This window comes from Rosa rugosa, chromosome 4 (genome assembly GCF_958449725.1).
Source record: "Rosa rugosa chromosome 4, drRosRugo1.1, whole genome shotgun sequence".
NCBI lineage: Eukaryota > Viridiplantae > Streptophyta > Magnoliopsida > Rosales > Rosaceae > Rosa > Rosa rugosa.
This window is the reverse complement of record NC_084823.1, coordinates 31133409-31151892: the sequence shown is the minus strand read 5'-3', so window position 1 is coordinate 31151892 and position 18484 is coordinate 31133409. Positions and strand designations below refer to the sequence as shown.

Sequence of the window (18484 nt, the reverse complement as noted above, 5' to 3'; positions counted from 1 at the left end):
CGCTCAAGGCACCTGCAAGTTAAAATTGAAATCATCTAGTGTAGATTTTAAAACACATCTAAGTGTAACATCTACATTGATGATTTCTTAAGCCCTAAAATCTAACCATGTCCATTGAGAAACGACTGAAATATTGAGAGCTAAAGATGGTGATTAATCTACCTGTACATCAAGTACACTCGTCCAAACAGAGATAGACTAGTGTAACCTCAAGCCAATCCATCTCCATATCTAACGAATTAACATCTATATCTCAATAACTCTGCTTGATGTAATGCTGATTTTTTATATTTTTTATTTTGATACCATAATTGAAATTACCCAAAAATTAATAAAAAAAAACCAAAAGTGGGAAGGTTTTGTATTTGGGGAACTGAAACTGGGGCGAAAAGCCGAAAACTGCGCACCAGTACTGGAAGTGGATCGGTGCAGGTGGCACTCATTTTCTATTTCCTTGGTTCTCTCCCATTTGAAAATTCAAAATGAATAAATGGGAGGGCGAATAGTACAAAAATAAAGAAGCGTCAGAGAGGGAGGGAGCTGTGGTACTGGTAGAGCTGCACCCTCTCCCTCTATTTCTCTATTTCTATATTGGGGTGAAAGAGAGTGCCAAGCCACGACCCCCCTCCCTCTTCCATTTTTAACTCGCCGTTGAACATATCATGATTCCCATCGATTCCCACTTCTTCAAGTCATTGCGTCATCAACCTAAAGAATCACATTTCCTGATTCTCTTTCATTCAACTCTAGTACTCAGAGTCTACCCTCTCTCTCTCACCTCTTCTTGCACGCTCTGCTTCATTTGCTCCTGTTAAGTTGACTTTGGAGCGTGAAGTACAATGCCTATGATGGGTTGTTTTGCCTACGTATGAGTGGGGCCCTTCAAGTGTGCAAAGTTGGAATCTTTCTGATACAATCAAGATTCATAATAGTCGGCCCAGATTGAAAGCTTTGGAATTGTGGAGGGGATATGTTCCTTTTGTTTCCCTTCAGAGTTCAGAGTTCAGAATCAGTGTCTGTGTGTGTGTCTGTCTGTCAAAGTGTTGGCTCTTCTTGTTCCTTGCGTTGCAGACAGTGTGTTTTCATGGGTATTTCAGGAAAGAATATATAAACTATGAGAAAACAAAAACCGACTTGGGTATCTTGAGGAATCCTTAACCGGTAAGTTATTCTTATTCCTTTTCTTGTTTTGTACTTACTTGTTTCATTTGGAAACTACTGGCTTTGAACCTGGATTGGTTCTGGACCTCTTGTTTTCTGAAATGCTTGGTTTCTATCATTCTGTTTTTGTTTCCTTGGTGAAATGTTTCTGAGTGTTGCACTTTCTTTGGCCAAATTTTGAATCGTGTAAGTGAAACAAGATTTCACCAGTTGAATTCAAATAATATTTGGAAAGTGGGGTGTTTTTGATTTTGTTCTTTCTTTACTATTTGATTTCCGCCATCAATATTTGCATCTTTTAATTTGTATTCTATGATTTCTATTACAATACTCGCATTAACTGTTGGTTATTCGATTGGCTTTTGGGGATTTTCGCTAGTTTGACATGTATGAGATTTGTTAAAAGAAAAGAGAATCTAATCTTCATATAGGAAGATGTACAATAATAGTTGTTGATTTTGTTGTTAGCTATGATTGGTGAAGTTTACTTTTATATATTCTCTGGGAGAATAGTTGTTGATTCTTGTTTATGATTTTTTTGGAACCTGGACAGACTGCGATTTGAAGGCAGAACACTGGAAGTTGGATTGCTCTTGTGATATCTTCGTTTTTAATCGGTTAGAAACTTCGAGTTCATTCATTCTTGGTTCTAAGATACAGCAAAAGGGTGAGCATGGAAGATGATGTTTCATCACCGGCTACCATGCTGGGAGCTCCAACTGATTCCGCAATGGATTTAGACTTCATGGATGAATTGTTCTTAGATGGATGCTTGTTGGAAACAATAGATGGAGCTGGATTTCCTAATCAGAGTCCCCTCAGTTCTGGTGCCATTTTGGACTCCCCGTTTTTCTGGCCTACTTTGGGGACCAATGGAAATTTCAGCACGAACCCATTTCAGACCAGTAATCAAGAAGAGACACAGACACCACTGTTCAATGAACTCCAGGAAGAAGCTCCAGCCAACATGCAGTCTCCTAGCCAGAATATGACAGATGTTGTCAGGTACTCTGGTCAATCAGGAAATCATATTATTGAAGGTCATGATTTCAGTAGAGGTATCTGGATTGGTCCCATAGAGAATCAAGTTTCTGCACCATCTGTGATGGAGAGATTAAAGAGGGCACTTGTGTACATGAAAGATGTCATGAGAGACAAAAATGTTCTTGTACAGGTATGGCTGCCTGTAAATAGAGGGGGTAGACGTGTTTTAACAACTAATGATCTACTTTCCTCACTTGATTCTAGCTGTCCAAGGCTTGCCAAGTATCACGACATCTCTGTGAATTATCAGTTCTCAACTGGAGAAGATTCTAAGGAGTTTGTCAAGGGGTTGCCTGGTCGTGTTTTCTCAGGTAAGGTTCCTGAGTGGACTCCTGATGTTCGATTCTTTAGAAGTGACGAGTACCCACGGGTTGATGATGCTCAACGGTATGATGTACGAGGAACTCTTGCCCTTCCGATCTTTGAACAAGGTAGTAGAACTTGCTTGGGTGTAATTGAGGTTGTTATGACCACCCAGAAGATGCAGTATCAACCTGAGCTTGAAAGTGTTTGCAAGGCACTCGAGGTCTGCACTCTCTCCTTGAATCAGCACATTGTTCTTTTGAATTCCTTTCAATTTCAGTGAGTGAGTGCCATCTAAAACACTGCAAGAGTTGACATCAATCAAGGCTCCATCAGTGTCAGAGATGTCATCACTGATATTTAAAATTTTGAATTCATATATGTGGTGAGCGAGACTTTTTTGAAATAATCATCATGCTAAATTGAAGTGTATATGACGGCTGTCCAAATTTTACATTGTAAAATATTGGTGTTTGTGCTTTTTTCTTTTGCTATTCCTTTAATCTTGTCTCCTAAATTGGAGAGATTAGCTGATGCATTCAAACTTAAACAGTAGGAAGGCAAGCCCAGCCATGATCTAATAACAGATATTCAGTCCCCATGCATTGGATAGTTCAATCTGATGCCTAAGCAATTAGGAATTTCTGAGAAGGTGCATATAAGTTCAACTTAAGGAGGGCTTTATGAGAAGAATTGACCTCTATTTTTTCACCCCACACTTTACTTTCATTTGAGTTACTAATGTCTGTGAAAACCTTACATTATGTCTTATGTAGATAAACTTCCCTTTACTGCTTTGTACATGGAACTATGTCAAGTATTCTGGTTTGTGTTTCTTTGCCTGTCCTTCCCCCAACCACTGCAGTGCTGGAGAAAGAGAAATATTTTCAGTTTTTGATCATTATCTGTACGCTTTTATTTATTATTATTTTGGTTTTTTGTCTGTGGTTTTAGCTTTAAGAGATACAAGTGTATGGATTCCAAATAGTCTAAATTACAAGTCATTGTACGCTTGTGATACAAAGTTCTTTGATCCATGCTCTCTCCTTGGATAAGGACGAGTTTTCTTTCTTTGCCTTGTTCAGCTGAGTTGTTCACGTAAATCTTGTTTTCTAATATGGACAAGCCTTTTGATTTGCAGGCTGTTGATCTTCGGAGTTCAAAAAATTTGAATACTCATAATTTAAAGGTAACTGGATAGTTTCCGTGGAAGGAAAATTGATATAATAAATATTCTGATATTCCTTATACGGTTATTTGGTGGGTTTATCTTAGCAGGTGAGTGACAAGCCCTACAAAGCTGCATTACCTGAGATCCGAGAGGTCTTGAGATCTGCATGTGAGACGCACAACTTGCCCTTGGCACAAACTTGGGTGTTATGCATCCAACAAGGCAAAGATGGATGCCGACATTCTGATGACAACTACGTTCACTGTGTTTCAACTGTGGATGATGCTTGCCATGTGACTTATCCTTATATCAAGGGTTTTCATGAAGCTTGCTCTGAGCATCACTTGTTAAAAGGCCAAGGCATCGTTGGGAGAGCTTTTATGACTAATCAACCATGCTTCTCAAATGATATAACTTCCTTAGCCAAAACAGAGTATCCTTTATCTCACCATGCCAGGATGTTTGGATTGCATGCAGCTGTTGCAATACGTCTACGGAGCATCCATACTGGTTCAACTGATTTTGTCCTGGAGTTCTTCTTGCCAGTGGATTGCAGGGATCCTGAACAACACAAGAAGATGCTAACTTCACTGTCTTTAATCATACAAAATATCTGCCGGAGCTTACGGGTTGTCACAGACAAGGAATTAAAGGAAGAAACAGATTTGCCAGTCAGTGAAGTGATAGTCCCTTCAGATACCAGGCCTAGTGGTATTTCCTCTTTTGCAGAGGTACAACAGACTGATAATGAAGTCTCAATATTCCCAAAGGAAAAGGCAAGGAAGATGCCGAGTGCGAAATCCTCAAAGTTGAGGCCACAAGACTTGAACAAAAAAGAAGGTGTTGACTGTGTTGGAGAGTTTTCTACATTCGGTGAGGGTAGCTTCTCAAGTGTTGGTGCGAGTAAGACCGGAGAGAAAAGACGTACCAAGGCGGAGAAAGCTATCACCTTGGAAGTTCTTCGAAAATATTTTTCTGGTAGCCTGAAAGATGCTGCAAAGAGTCTTGGAGGTATGCATTTGTTTTGAGAAACGTATTTCATGCTCTAGCTTTTGTGGTATGTTAGGGGCCCTTTCGAATGATTATTTTACTGGCGGTGCGTAACTTCTTCACTTAGTTTATTTCATAACCTAATGTCCTTATATTCAATCAATTGAGACTCATAGTGATGGAGCTGTATATATATACTTGTATAATTTACTATCCTCTGTAAATATTTGGTATAAAGTAAATATGTAATACATATATAATCCAAGATAAAGTTGCTTGTGTCAGTATTTTTAGTTTCACCAGCTAATAAGATTGAACTATGCAAAAATCATAGACTGCAATGATTTTATTTTATTTTAATTTTCCTTCTGTTAATGTGGTTTCATTTCATAGTTTTCTTGTAACATTGCCTTTTTCCGTGTTCAACTTTATCATGTTTAGTTTGCTCCACAACCTTGAAAAGGATATGCCGACAACATGGGATTAAACGTTGGCCATCTCGAAAAATCAAGAAGGTTGGTCACTCCTTAGAGAAACTCCAACGTGTAATTGATTCAGTCCAAGGTGCGTCCAGTGCTTTCCAAATCAATTCTTTCTATACAAGCTATCCAGAGCTAGCCTCTCCAAATTTTTCTGGGACCAGCCCATTTTCAACTTCAAAGCTGATTGATCGGCCAAGGCCATCAAACGTGCCACCTGAAGGTGGTGTTTTGAGTCCCCAAGCTACTGCATCAAAATCTCCCTCATCCTCATGTAGTCAGTGTTCCAGTTCAAGCCAGTGCTGTTCCAGCAAGACAGAGCAGCATCTTCCCACATGGAGCGTCGCAGATAATGACGATCCAATTGTTGGAGATAATAGAGTGCTGAAGAGGGTCAGAAGTGAAGCAGAGTTGAATGCCCTTCGTCAAGGTGGAGTGGATGAGCTAATGCAAAGATCCCAGAGCCATAAAAATCTCAGTGAGCAACAAAACATGCAGTCTTTTCGACCTCCACTGAAATATGATGGCCAGATAGCTCAAGAAGGGGATGCTCGAAGAGTAAAAGTCGCATATGGGGATGAGAAAACTCGATTTCGCATTCAAAATAACTGGAGATATGAAGATTTGGGGCAAGAAATCGCAAAGCGATTTGGTATAGAGGACATGAGTAGATTTGATATGAAGTACTTGGACGATGATTCAGAGTGGGTCTTGTTAACATGTGATGAAGATTTAGATGAGTGCCTTGATGTATGTCGCTCTTCACGATGCAGTACAATTAAGCTCTCCCTCCAGCTTTCTCGCCGTCATTTAGAAAGGTTCTCAGGTAGTAGTGGCCCTTCATGATGGATTGTAACTAGTAAAAAGCTTCATGAGTTGCAACGCGGATGAGGTGGCAGAATTTTGCAGTGAATATAATGGAAGTGCACCTTCCGGTTGAATCTAGTCCAGGTGTTGAAACCTTGCTGCATAAATTGGGGCATGATCGAATGGAATTTTCATGTCTTCAATGAACTGTTGGAAACAATCAGCGTTGTTATCCGGGACCTCCATCATCTGCAGTTATTTGGTATACTTTCTATTAGCTAGCTAGTTAATAGTTGTCTGTACATTGTAGTGAATGAACATAATTGTTCCTTCTGTTTTAATTTTGAAATAGGCCTTGTGTTTCTTTTCCCTCCATTTCTGATGAATTATATCAAATATCATATGATTTTGTGATCTTTTCTACGCTTTTATCTCCAAACCTTTTCTACTCTTTTATCCCCAAACAGGCCATTAATTGAGAGAATTATTGTAGGCAAATAGTAGATCCTTACTGATCAGCATAGCCAGAGCACAAATATGATAGCACCTTTCAAAAATCACTCTTACCATCTCCGATTTCAATTCCTTGCGCAAATGATATTCGCTTGTACTTGATCTCTGCCGAGCAATGCACTGCAGCCAATTTCCTCCCACAAGTAGGAAACGTCCTGGCAAATGTCAAGAATTTCTTTAAATCCTCAACCATATTGATAAAGCCAGCATGATCATGAATATTGTTTTGAATTGAACTTGATCACTTGTTGTTGCGTAATCCATTTAGCAAATAAGAATTCTGACATGGCTTTCTTCATCCAAGTTTCTCATAGTTGCCTCCAGTCCATGGCAATTGCCCCCATATATTGCTCCACAATCACTCTGTAGCTAACGCTACCAATTCATGGCCGATCATCACCCATCTATCACTAATCACTAATGACAACTCTGCTACTTATGGAGGCCAATTCTTCATGGGGTTCTCTGATGATCCTTATGCATTTGATTGAGGTATTTCATTTTTTTGGATAGAACCATCCTAGTACACATGACTTTCTTGATGGGAATCATGGGATATGTTTTTTTTTTTTTTTTTTTTGAGGGAAATGGAATCAGATTCCTATATATTATGACATCACAGCGTTAAGCTAGAGGGTTTCAAGAAACCACTCATAGTATGAGCACAAGCACAATACAGACTGCGCAAAGCAGCTAGAATCTCCTAACCAAACTGCCCAAAGCAGCCAAATTATTACTAGCCAACAAATCTAAAACCTAAAAGAACTGCAAAAAAGAAAAGCAAATAAATAAAAGAGCTAAAATCATTTTACCACCCCGAACTTTACACTTAAAATCAGTTGTGCCCCCAATTTTCTAATTTGATCGCATATTTGATCAATTATGGCAAATCCTTCACTAATCTATCAATTTGTTCATATATTGTTGTCCACTCATACTAGTTTTTAGCCTTTAATCATGCAAGAAACACACTATTTACATGATCAAGGCTAAAAATTGATCCTAAAGGGCATGCATTTTCACTAATTTATGAAGAAATTAAGAAATTAGTTTACTAATGATAAACTAATGATTATGATTGATCATATTAGAGAGTATAAGGGCATATGTGATTAAATTAAAAGTTCGGGGGCACAAACAATTTTAGACATAAAGTTCAAGGCGGTAAAATGAATTTAACTCTAAATAAAACTTCCCTAACCCTACCCTATCTGAAGATGGAGCCACTGTCTTGAGCATCTTGACGTCTAAGACCCAAATGGTGTACGTCGCAACACAACAACACAGAGCACGGTAACATCCAGAGGTTATAAATAGGGCTAGAAAAAACATGATTAGCTATTGGAGATAATCATATGGTAAGAAGGATAGATTCCGGTTACCATTGGCAAAAATCTCTTACAGAACAAGAGATAATCACCGAGTCTAGGATTCGAGCAGGTTTAACTGTCAAACCTAGAACAATTGAAGAACCAGAAGCTTCTAATACAATAGGGTCAGAAACCTTAGAAGAATTAGATCTTCAAATTAAACTCATAGAGTTAAAACTCAAAAGAACTAAACTACAAAAGAAAGAACAACCTCCTAAACCATTAGAAGTTGTCTCCCCTTTCTTTAAAGTTAACCTACCAGAACCTTCTCACGAAAGTTCAAGTGATTCTGATCATAATTTACAATTAGATTATGAAACTAGTTCTAGTTCAGAACAAGAAAATGATTCTTCTGACAAAACGTCAGAATCTTCTTTCGAAGAATTAGAGATCGAACAAGATCAAACAACTGAAACCAATGCCATTGCTACAATTCAGAGTCTTAGTACCCTTAGATTTGTAGATCTTGAGTTTCAATTAGAAGGATACCCTCCATATACTGTTAGGTCCTTCTATGATACTGGTGCTAGCTTGATGCTCGCCAAACATCATGTTTTCCCTCCTGAATTATGGGTAAAACAACCAGCAAAATTAGTATCTTATGCTGGCCAAAGTCAAGGCAGTATAACTTACAAAGCCTTTGCAGTGCCCTTTATCCTTGGACACAAAGTATACCAATTTGATTTTTGGTGTCACGATAGCATGTCACATGACATAATCGTAGGAAATCCCCTGTGGATACACTTACAGAAAACTCACATGAGTATTTCAAAAAATATAGTCCATACACCGGACAACTCGTTCACCTTTTATGAACATCGTCAGCCATGTCGGCTAAACCCATGGCAATCATCAGAGTTCGCACATGCTGAGCGTGGTGGGACCATAACCCAAATTTCTGCAACTTCAGAAAAAAAAAATTGGAAATTAACAGTAGAAGAGACCCAAATGGTGTACGTCGCAACACAATAACACAGAGCACGGTAACATCCAAAAGACATAAATAGGGCTAGAAAAAACTGACTACCTCGCCAAAATCCCAATCCAGCCCAAACTAAGTGAAAATGAAAGAGGAGAACTGGGCCAAAACAAGGCCCAGGTCACTAGGCTGCAACCACAACCCAGTATGGCAGACGCCCAAGCCTACTACCAAAATCCAACTTCCTCACACCAGCCGGACCAGACTAGCCTTCTCGGAAGGTAGCCCCGCTGTTCACTGTTCCGGAGGCCTCCATCTCTCCTCCACCATCGCTGGGTCCTCCTAGAGTCCTACATGAAAGCCTACTTCAAAAAAAAAAAAAAAAAAAATCAACTGAGCCCGGGATACCTCTGCCGCCGACTGAACTATACCCGCTCTTAAGCCGCTCGAGCTCGCACCCTCAACCGTCGCTGTCACCGCCGCGGTTGGAGCCTCAACAGATTGAACTGCCGAGCCCAACACTGGAACACCACCACTGTTGACTTCTCAGATGCCGATCTGCACCAACCCAGAGGACGCCCAGATTGGAACAAAACCGGAACCAATCCGCCACTGCCAAAGCTTGGAACGAGCCCTAAAGCCGCACGATCTAGACAAACTCCACACTGTCGTTGTCGCACACCACCCGAGAGCGCGCCGCAGCCTTGCCTGGTCGGGGAGCGAAGCTTCACCGCCGCCAGCAACACGAAACCCTAGGTTTCGTAAACCGAGGTCGCTCCAAGAAATTCGGAGGCATCCACCCTTTCGAATTAATTTGATTGTAATCAATATTCGTGCTTTCTTTGATGGGATGTTAGTTGCAAGGTATCTTGTTTTATTGTCAATTTTAAATTGAGCAGAACTAGATCTTTCTTTCAATTTAGACTCATTTTGAGATTGTTATAATGGTTCATGTAGGGGTGGGCGAAAAAGCCCATAAGCCCGAAAAACCGGCTCGGACCGCCCGGTTCTGTCCGGGTTTGCAAAAAAAAATTTGGTAACATTCTCCGGTCCGGTCCGAACAGGCTCAAACCCGGTCCGGTCCCGGTCTGAGGTTTTGAAATATAATAAAGCCCGTTGGGCCCGACTATTAATTAACAAATATTTTTATATGTTTTATTAGTCTTCCTACCAACTTTTCCTTTCCTCCTTCTCTCTCCACGTTCTTCTTCTCTACTCTAATTCTCCTAGGGTCCCACCCCTCCTTTTTCTGACTCTCTCTTATTCTCTTTCTTCTCTTTTCTCTCGCTTCTTTCTTCTTTCTTTTCAGTTTTCCCGTCCCTCTCCAGTCCCCCCCCCCCCCTTCTTTCTTTTTCGTTTTTTTCTTCTCTCTTCTTAAGTTCTTATCTTCTTCTTCTTCTTCTTTTCCCCAAACGCCTCCATTGTCTTTTTTCTTTTCTTTTCCCTTCTCTCCCTAGCCCTCCTTCGGTCCTTCCCCATTAGATCAATTGTAGAGAAATTCCTAATTCTTCTTCTATCGTTACTCAACCCCAAAATCTCTCTCTCTCTCTAGTTTTTCTCTATTACTCAACCCCAAAACAACTCTATCTCTCTCTCTCTCCCCAAAACATCTCTCTCTCTCTCTCTCAATGGTGGTGGTTAGGTGGCTTTGGAAGTTTGGAGGGTGGAGGAATGGGTTTGGAGCAAGATCTGTTCTCAGATCTGTTTGTTTGTTTTTTTTTTTTTTTTTAGTCTTTTGGGCCCGTAAAAACCCGAGGACCGGCTCGGTTTTTTTCGGTCCGGGCCTTTCCGGTCCCTGAAACTTAAAAACGAAATTTGAGCCCGACCCGAAAAATTCGGGCTCGGTCCCGGGCCTTGCAAATTGGGTGCCGGGCTGGGACCGTGCCCAGGCCTAGGTTCATGTTTCTGCAAATGCTCTAAAAACCTTCGAGACTTCAGTACATGCACACACTACACTACACCAAATCGAAGCCTTATTGCCGGTTTCCTCTTTTGTTTCGAGTTGGGAGAGTCTCGGTTTACTCAGCTAGCCGGCATGTAATTTCATTGACATACAGAATGTGGTGGTCATGCTTCTTCTTCTGCATATGAGTAGGGTATTTTTACTGATCCAAGTACAGCAAGTGCATAACGCTTGTAAAATATTTTGTCTATGTAACAAAATTGACATCACATTTTCTGTACTTAATAGGGTATACACTGAAACTAGCATGCATTTCAGCTATGTGCTTACTGCTAATAGATTCTGAACAAGGACAAGATTTTAGGGATTCGGTGATATGCTTTAATTTTTACTTTTTTAGATTAGAATCACGACCATGAAGCCCAAAAAATCCTGTTTTGACGTCACAATTGTCAGCTCCCAAGTAAATGAATTTTGATATCGGATTTTTTTTTTTGATCAAATTGAGACATACCAATAGTATGCTCCGTTCATAGATTAAGAAATAGTACAATGACTACTCCAATAAAACAATGATGCTCTGAGTAGTCTATGCCACATACAAACACCTCGCCTTGCAGACAATCTATTCTACCTAGTCTCACACGCCGAGCACGCAATTGTGGTACGCTAAAACCAAGTACTTCCACAAGACTCGTAAAGGTATCTCTACTAGCATAGACAATAGTAACTAGGATCAACCTATCAAACAAACTATTGGTTCCTTACCTTTTGATGGGTTGGAACCATGAACTTCCTCCACCACGGTGCATTCCGGTAATCCAAAGGCCTGGCCCAGCATAACTCCAGCCCATCTAATTACTCTGGACACCCAATGCAGGGCACCAAATTGCCCTAGGCGTTTGCCGCCAACCGCCATCTGCAATGATCCCTGCCACCAGAACAGGAACCCTCCGCTGCCGCCTAGAGAGTCCTCCAGTAGATCCCGCGCCAGCAGACCTATCTGCCAATCGCCGCACCTCATAGTCTCTGCCATCCCCGGCCTCCTCCCAAATCCCAGTAATGACCGCACCAAGATCACTAAAGTCCAGCCGCCACCGTGCCAGGAAACATGATTCAGCCTAGCCTGATGTCGATGACGCCACCCGAACCAGGTCCAAATGAATCCCCGCAGAAGCAAACCACATCGTGCCTGCCCCCAATAGCTCTTCCACCACTCGCCGGCTAGGATCAACAGCGCACCGAGCAGATTATCACCGGGATCCCACAGTCTCAGAAGTCCCCAGACCTGAAGCAATAGCACACCGAAAACGTAGCCTATCAGATCAGTCACCGACGTCGGGCTAAACTTCCGTCGAATGAAGAGCGACGTGCAGCCATGGCGTGGAGAGCTCGTACGCTTGAGCGGACGCTGGAGAGGAGGCGCAAGAGGCCTCCAAAAAAGCCACCTATCAGCGGCGGCGCTAGGGTTTTTCAAGAGAGAAAATCTCTCGCTCTCTCCCATTTTTTTTCTCACTAATTTTGTATTGATCAATGATATTTTTGATATCGGATTTTGGCTCTTCATCACATGGATATTGTATGTTTGCTGATCTCTTCCTATATGCGATTCATAAATCAATCATTCATCTGTAGTAAAATTTATTGTCGGGTGGCATACGAAACTTTGGTGAAATTTTAGTATGAATTTCCACTTTTGCTATTTATGTGTAGATATTACAGAAATTAAGAATTTTAACGGAAAATTTCGAAACACTCATGACGAAAATGGCATAGCATTGATGAATTTTGTCTGAAAATTTTAATCATTGATTATGTTCAAGCCTGTGGTCTGACTTTAGTTATAAATAGTCCATTAGTAGCTTGAGTTTGTGTTATTCATACTACTTGTAACGCTTGCTTGCGTATTAATGAACTCATTTGATAAGAAGAAAAAATTACACACTCTCGACATTAGATCTAGATACTTTCATTAGAGGAAAAGAGGCCCTATTATTAAAAAAAGGTCTTAAGGCCCATTAAATTTGTTATAGCCGAAAAAGGCCCAATAGATTGGTATATATAAACACACGACAGCGGACAGCCTCCGGTGTAGTTTCATTTTCCTTTTTGTATCAGAAGGCTGTGCGCACAGAAGAAGAAAGAAGGCAGAAACAAGTCCCCCAGTTCTGGAACTTGATACAAGATGAGAAAGGTTTTTACCTGTCACAAGGAATTGGTGTTGTATTTCGATTCTTAATTTCTTGGTTTGATTGATAAAATTGTTGATGCGCTTTCGACAGGCTCGGAAATACGGACAAGAGAAAGAGGTGGAGGCTGAGACTATGCTATTGCTTGCCTCCACCAACAATGAGTCGAAATCGGTTAGAGCCGAGCACGGGAGGAAGCGAAAGAGGAAGAGAAAAAAAAAAGGGAAGGGTCACACAAAAAGAGTGAGTGAGTGACCATTTTGGCGCGAAGCCAATAGAAGGATGGCCGTTGCGCTCCCCTATAAAATCCCTCACTTCCACTTCACTCTCTCTCTCTCTCTCGCCATACTCCTCCTTCAACCTTCAACGCGACTGAGACAAGCAGACGCAGACGCAGACCCTAAGGTACTCTCTGTTACTACATTTTGCCTCGTTAAACTGTTTACGTGCTTCGTTACTGCCATTTGTGCTTGGTTAAACGGCGATTCATGCGTCGATTCTCTGTGCTTTTTTTTTTTTTTTTTTTTTTTTCCGGTACAAATTTTCTGTGCTTCTCCGTACTCGTTGAAACCAAATTCTCTGTGCTTCTCCGTGCTCATTTGTGCGATTCATGCTTCTCCGTACTCGTTGAACTGCGATTCATGCTCTAGTACCTGCGATTCATGCTTTTCTTTCATGTTTTCTACCTGCGTTTCATGGCTATATGATATGAGGATGGACCTTGCTTGTGGAAGAAGCTGGAAAATATGATGTATTTGGTTTCTCATCTTTGTAAATTTCACGATGACTGATAATTGTCATGCACTGCAAGTGTTTCTTTAGTTTTGTTCAACTTGTTCATAGCCATGTGTTGAATTTAATTTTTGGTTGGATTCAGTGTGTGTTCATATGATGATAGAGAGGAACATTAGTTTTGTGGCTCGTTGGAAATCCCTAGAGAATTGGAGCTTTTATTTTCTTCTCCCTCTGATTAGATTGTTTCTATATCTAAACTGGCTGGATTTTGTTTTCTGCATCTTTGTTGCTTTTTTATTTTTCAGTGTGATTACCGAATGGCATCAAGTAGAGGAGAGCAGGGGGGAACCAGGCGAAATGTGGATATCTCGTCATCAACCCCTAAGTCCGTTCTCTCTGCCAATGCCACACCACCAGCTGGGGTAGCAGTGAGGAATGTGGGTCAGACACACTCACGGAAGCCTGTAAAGAGGGGTAAGCCTGGATTCAAGCAGCACTGTCCTGTTTTGGGGTGTTAATGTTTGTAATTGGGGGAGGTAACTGTCCGACAAGAACATTACAATATCTTATGATGAGTATTCAAATTTATCTTTGGTTCAATGCTACCTCTTGTATATAATTTGAGTGTCACGAGTTGATGATAAACTAGCTTGTCCTCTCCTTTTGTAATTGAGGTTCATTTCTTTTATCTCTAACAACAGGAGGTGGTGGCATGGGCCCAAAGCTGTTTGATGCTGATGCTGAATCCCAGATATATCGTAATGTCTTCAACAATCATCATGGGAAGGTATTACTTTCCGATTTCAGCATTTCCTGCATTTATTATATTGTATTTTAATTAGGTAGACAAGATAGTCTGTTGGTAGCAGTCATACTAACAGCATGTTATGCATTTGTGTGCTTCTTTAGGGGTTTTGTTTTAGAGTTGATTCCTGTAAAATTGAATTTTTGTTAGGTTTCTTTTAACTTGTCTTTCCTTTGAAGTCTGTGTTAGTAGGAGCCACATCAACTTGTCTGGTGGCCAACAGCATGTGCTTCTTTAGGGGTTTTGTTTTAGAGTTGATTCCGGTAAAGTTGAATTTTTTGTTAGGTTTCTTTTAACTTGTCCTTCCTTTGAAGTCTGTTTTAGTAGGAACCATATCAACTTGTCTGGTTGCCAACAGCATGTGCTTCTTTGAAGTTTTCATTTTAGAATTGATTCTTGTAAAATTGTACTTTTGTTTGGTTTCTTTTCACGATTTCTTTCCTGTGATGATTGTCTCCATACCAGCTTGTCCGGTCAACTGGAGGGGATCCCTCGGATGAAGATGAATACAACAAAGATATTGCCTACATTGTTAGGGAGTACTTCCGCACTGGTAATATTATACAGGCAGCATGGGAGGTCAGAGGAATGTCAAATCAGTATCATCCTTACTTCGTTAAGGGACTCGTTTCCATGGCAATGTCCAGCGATGATGAGAAGAAGGAGATTTCTTCATCTTTGCTTTCAGCTTTGTATGCTGATGTCATTAGCCCTGTGCATATTGAAGATGGATTCAACTTACTACTGCACTATGCTGATGTATTGGATGCAGTAGACATTCTCCCTCTTTTCCTTGGTCGTGCAGTGGTTGATTCTATCCTTCCTTCAGACTTCATCACCAGGGCAAAGGAAGCACTCCCAGAATCTTCCAAGGGGTTTCAGATCATGCAGACTGCAGAGGAAAATAAAAATTTTCCTCCATACAGTCCAAGTTTTGTGGGTATCTGGGGTGGTAGGACGCTGAATATTGTTCAAAAGTTGGAGAAACAAATCGATTCTCTGTTGATGGAATATACAAAAAGTAGAGACGCTCTCCTAACCTGTAAGGACATAAGGAAGGTGGTACCTCCTTTTTATGAACATCACTTTGTTGCCTTTGCTTTAATTGCTTGCATGAAGAATTGGAGAGAAGCACCACATTTAATATGTCTATTAAAGGAGGCAACTGGGGTAGGCGTGATTAGTTCCTCTCAGATGGTGAAGGGCTTTATTCGAGTTGAAGAGAGGCTTGCTGTCCTTGTTTTGCATTATTCATCAGCAGAAAATATGTTCCAGTCGCTGGTCTCCAAGGCAGTGTCTGATGGTTGGCTGGATAATTCCCTCTTAGAATCCTTTGGTAAAGATTTTGCGGTAAGCACAAAAAAGTCATTGTCTCCATTTGATGCTTTTTATTTCGTCTTCAAAGACATTGTCTCCTTTTGGTTTTCTTCATTGACTTTTTTTTTTTTTCCTTTCCTTGGTGTGATTCTCAGAACTTCCCTAGAGATGGCATGGGGATTGGCTCTCCCGTAGTGATGACAGATGACGGTGATTTTTGTTCTATCAGCCTTTTGTTTTGATATGTTTTCTGGTTTTTCTTGTTTCATAGTGTTTGAGTCGCTTTGTAATATAATATATATGTTCTTTTTCTTATCATAGGCTTTGGCAACACAAATACGTTGACCATTTTGGAGGATGCTCAGTCGCATCTTAATAAGCACGACTATGGTCTAGCTTGGGACCTGTTTATGGAAGGAAATCGAAAGGATCCCCATAATATCCACTTTTCAGATGGTGCCCAGAGGTGTGCGACTGTTTATCATGTTTGTTTTCTATTAAACTTTTTGTTTGCTGAGAGAGCTTGAGATTGATTCATCTCTCGCAGTTGCGCATGGAAGATATTAGGAGCCAGTCCTCTGCGTTGGCAGGTATATACTATATAGTCACACTTCTTTTTTCTTTGTGTTCTTTCTGTTTTTGTTCTTTTCTTTTGTACTAGACTTATCATACTTGACAACTGGTTGGTATGGCAGTGGGTACTTTGGCAGATTTTTAATTCTGAGAAGTTGGTACATATCCTAGAATGGGTTGCAATTCTTGCAGACTGGAAGAGCTTTAGGGGTTTGACTCTATTCTTGTCGGTGTTTCTGGTAGTTTGTCATGTGTGCAGCATCCGTAAACAGCATGGACGCGTGAGGATTGGATTTACATTTGGAAAAATCTTACTAGCATTTCTTTCGGGTATTGTAGCTGTTATTGGGTTGAGGGCTGACCCCGAGCGCACCACCCACCTTGAACATCTTAGTCACTTTGTTCTACTTCCAGTGCACTTTCTGTTTCTTATCTTTGCTTATCGCTGCTAGGAATAGTTAAGAGGGTGACTTCTGGATGAGCTGCAGTAAGAATAGTTAGAGGGTGACTTCTGGATGAGCTGTAGTACGAATGTTTGTGGTGGTTTATGGTCTTTTAAAATTGCACAAGATCCAGTCTCAGATCTTTTTGGTGGTTTTAACTCAGAATATATACATTCTTGTAATCTCTTTGTTGTCTCTCGCACTTTGACAGAGTGAAAGCTTGTCAGGGAGCACATAAGGAATTTTTCAGGATTGACTTCTCTTGTTTCCATATCTTTAAGTTGTCGTGTGTTTGTTTGCCCTAGGTTCTGCAGAGGCTTGGCTTCTTCCCTCGATACTTGCTTGCCCCTACATGTACATTCATAGGTGAAGAAAGTGCATAGATTTGAATGAAACCATAAGGTAGTATGCTTATTTTGAATGTGGATACGGCAACAAAGCTTTCAAAGCATTTCCCAACTCCTGCTTTTCAGAAATAGAACTTTTATTGTCCAAGACCAGGTCTGTGTTTTCCAACTCCACAACTGCATTTGCCACAAGAATATAGGATACGTTCTATTGCAATAGGGTTTGACAACTGACCTAGATTTTCACCGTTAATCCAATCCAGTAACAGGTCGGCACCCATGTAGCCAATCCCTTTGCATGCCTCAAATACTTTTAACTGCTTTCTTTTCCTAGCTGGGTTTGTTCCTATTGCTCAGCATTTTAGCTTTGCAGCCAACGTCTTGGCCCTGGCTTCCTGCATCCATGACCAATTGGGACCCACTCTTAGCTGCTGACTTAGCATTGCATTTGCACACTTTCTCCTTGCAGGTACACTGATTATGATTTAGCCTCAAAGTTCTGATTCACTAGCGGTTGTGATGGTGAGTCACTTAGTGGCTTGGAAGCATATAATCAATACAATAATCTCATGCCTCTTGTTGTACTTAAATCTAAACTTTTTCCCATCCAAAACAGCCCTGACAGCTCTCCTTAGAATGTCACAATCAGCAACCTATCTCAAACAGTGGATTTTTTTTACATCTGCCAAGGTGAATTGTTTAAACGTGGACACCTTTTTCTTCCTTCTCTTTCTTTTGTTTCCTTCCTCGTCACCAGATTCAGAATTCTCATCCATGTTTGTTAAATCGGATCATATTTCATCTGATGAAATCTCCCATGTCTTGAAACTCTTCGACTACTTTTGGATTATCCATACGTGTCTCAAAATTCAACCTCATCATCTACTCCATTTTCTTCATAACTACTATCTATCAAGTCTTCATCATTTGGTTCATATTCATCATCAGCTTTATCTTCTACACCTGAATGTTGTTCATTATTCTCGCAATGGGAATTTGAACTCACAGCAGACTTCCTCGTCTTCCTAGCACTTGTTTACAGCTCCAACTATTATCCCCTCACTTTGCCTTTGTGTATTTCAAACCCTACATAAAACAACTCGTTTGTGCTGAGGAACACTGGACAATTGGAATGTCTGTTAGGATATGACATGGTGATAAAAACCCAACTAAAATCAACACAGACAGTAAAATTTGGTAAAGCCCAACGAGCTAAACAATGAGCCGCTGCTTTGCCTTCTCGAAAGATATGGGTGAAGGACAACCCTGAAGCTCTGAAAAGAGGAGATATCCTCAAGTACCAAGAGACTTTCCATCATGGTTCCGGACCACCAGTCCAACCTTGTTAGTGCAAAAGTTTATATTGGTGCCATTTCCTGTACAAAACACTAGCTTTACGCTTAGACTAGCTAGGT

At 40.7% G+C, this 18484-nt stretch overlaps 2 protein-coding genes across 7 annotated transcripts; both read left to right on the top strand.

Annotated features, from left to right (window-relative positions):
- The first annotated feature begins 523 nt into the window (after positions 1–523).
- LOC133743627 (protein NLP5-like) lies at positions 524–6371 on the top strand. Of its 3 annotated transcripts, none has more exons than XM_062171620.1 (5): positions 524–1161; positions 1715–2731; positions 3650–3697; positions 3784–4690; positions 5111–6371. In XM_062171620.1, exons 2-5 carry the CDS (start codon positions 1835–1837, stop codon positions 5992–5994), a joined length of 2736 nt encoding a protein of 911 aa, XP_062027604.1. In that variant the 5' UTR covers positions 524–1161; positions 1715–1834; the 3' UTR covers positions 5995–6371. The 3 variants fall into 3 exon arrangements, with proteins under 3 accessions (XP_062027604.1, XP_062027606.1, XP_062027605.1); XM_062171622.1 differs by having other exon boundaries at positions 525–1161; positions 3787–4690; XM_062171621.1 differs by lacking the exon at positions 524–1161 and adding an exon at positions 1205–1347.
- A 6327-nt stretch (positions 6372–12698) lies between these two features.
- On the top strand, positions 12699–16987 carry LOC133746056 (MA3 DOMAIN-CONTAINING TRANSLATION REGULATORY FACTOR 1-like). 4 transcript variants are annotated; one of them, XM_062174219.1, is made up of 9 exons: positions 12699–12854; positions 12943–13254; positions 13890–14058; positions 14289–14371; positions 14855–15739; positions 15862–15916; positions 16028–16172; positions 16254–16296; positions 16402–16987. In XM_062174219.1, the coding sequence occupies exons 2-9, from the start codon at positions 13132–13134 to the stop codon at positions 16729–16731; spliced, it is 1833 nt and encodes a 610-aa protein (XP_062030203.1). In that variant the 5' UTR covers positions 12699–12854; positions 12943–13131; the 3' UTR covers positions 16732–16987. The 4 variants fall into 4 exon arrangements, with proteins under 4 accessions (XP_062030203.1, XP_062030202.1, XP_062030201.1 ...); XM_062174218.1 differs by having other exon boundaries at positions 14286–14371; XM_062174217.1 differs by having other exon boundaries at positions 14259–14371.
- Positions 16988–18484: the final 1497 nt, after the last annotated feature.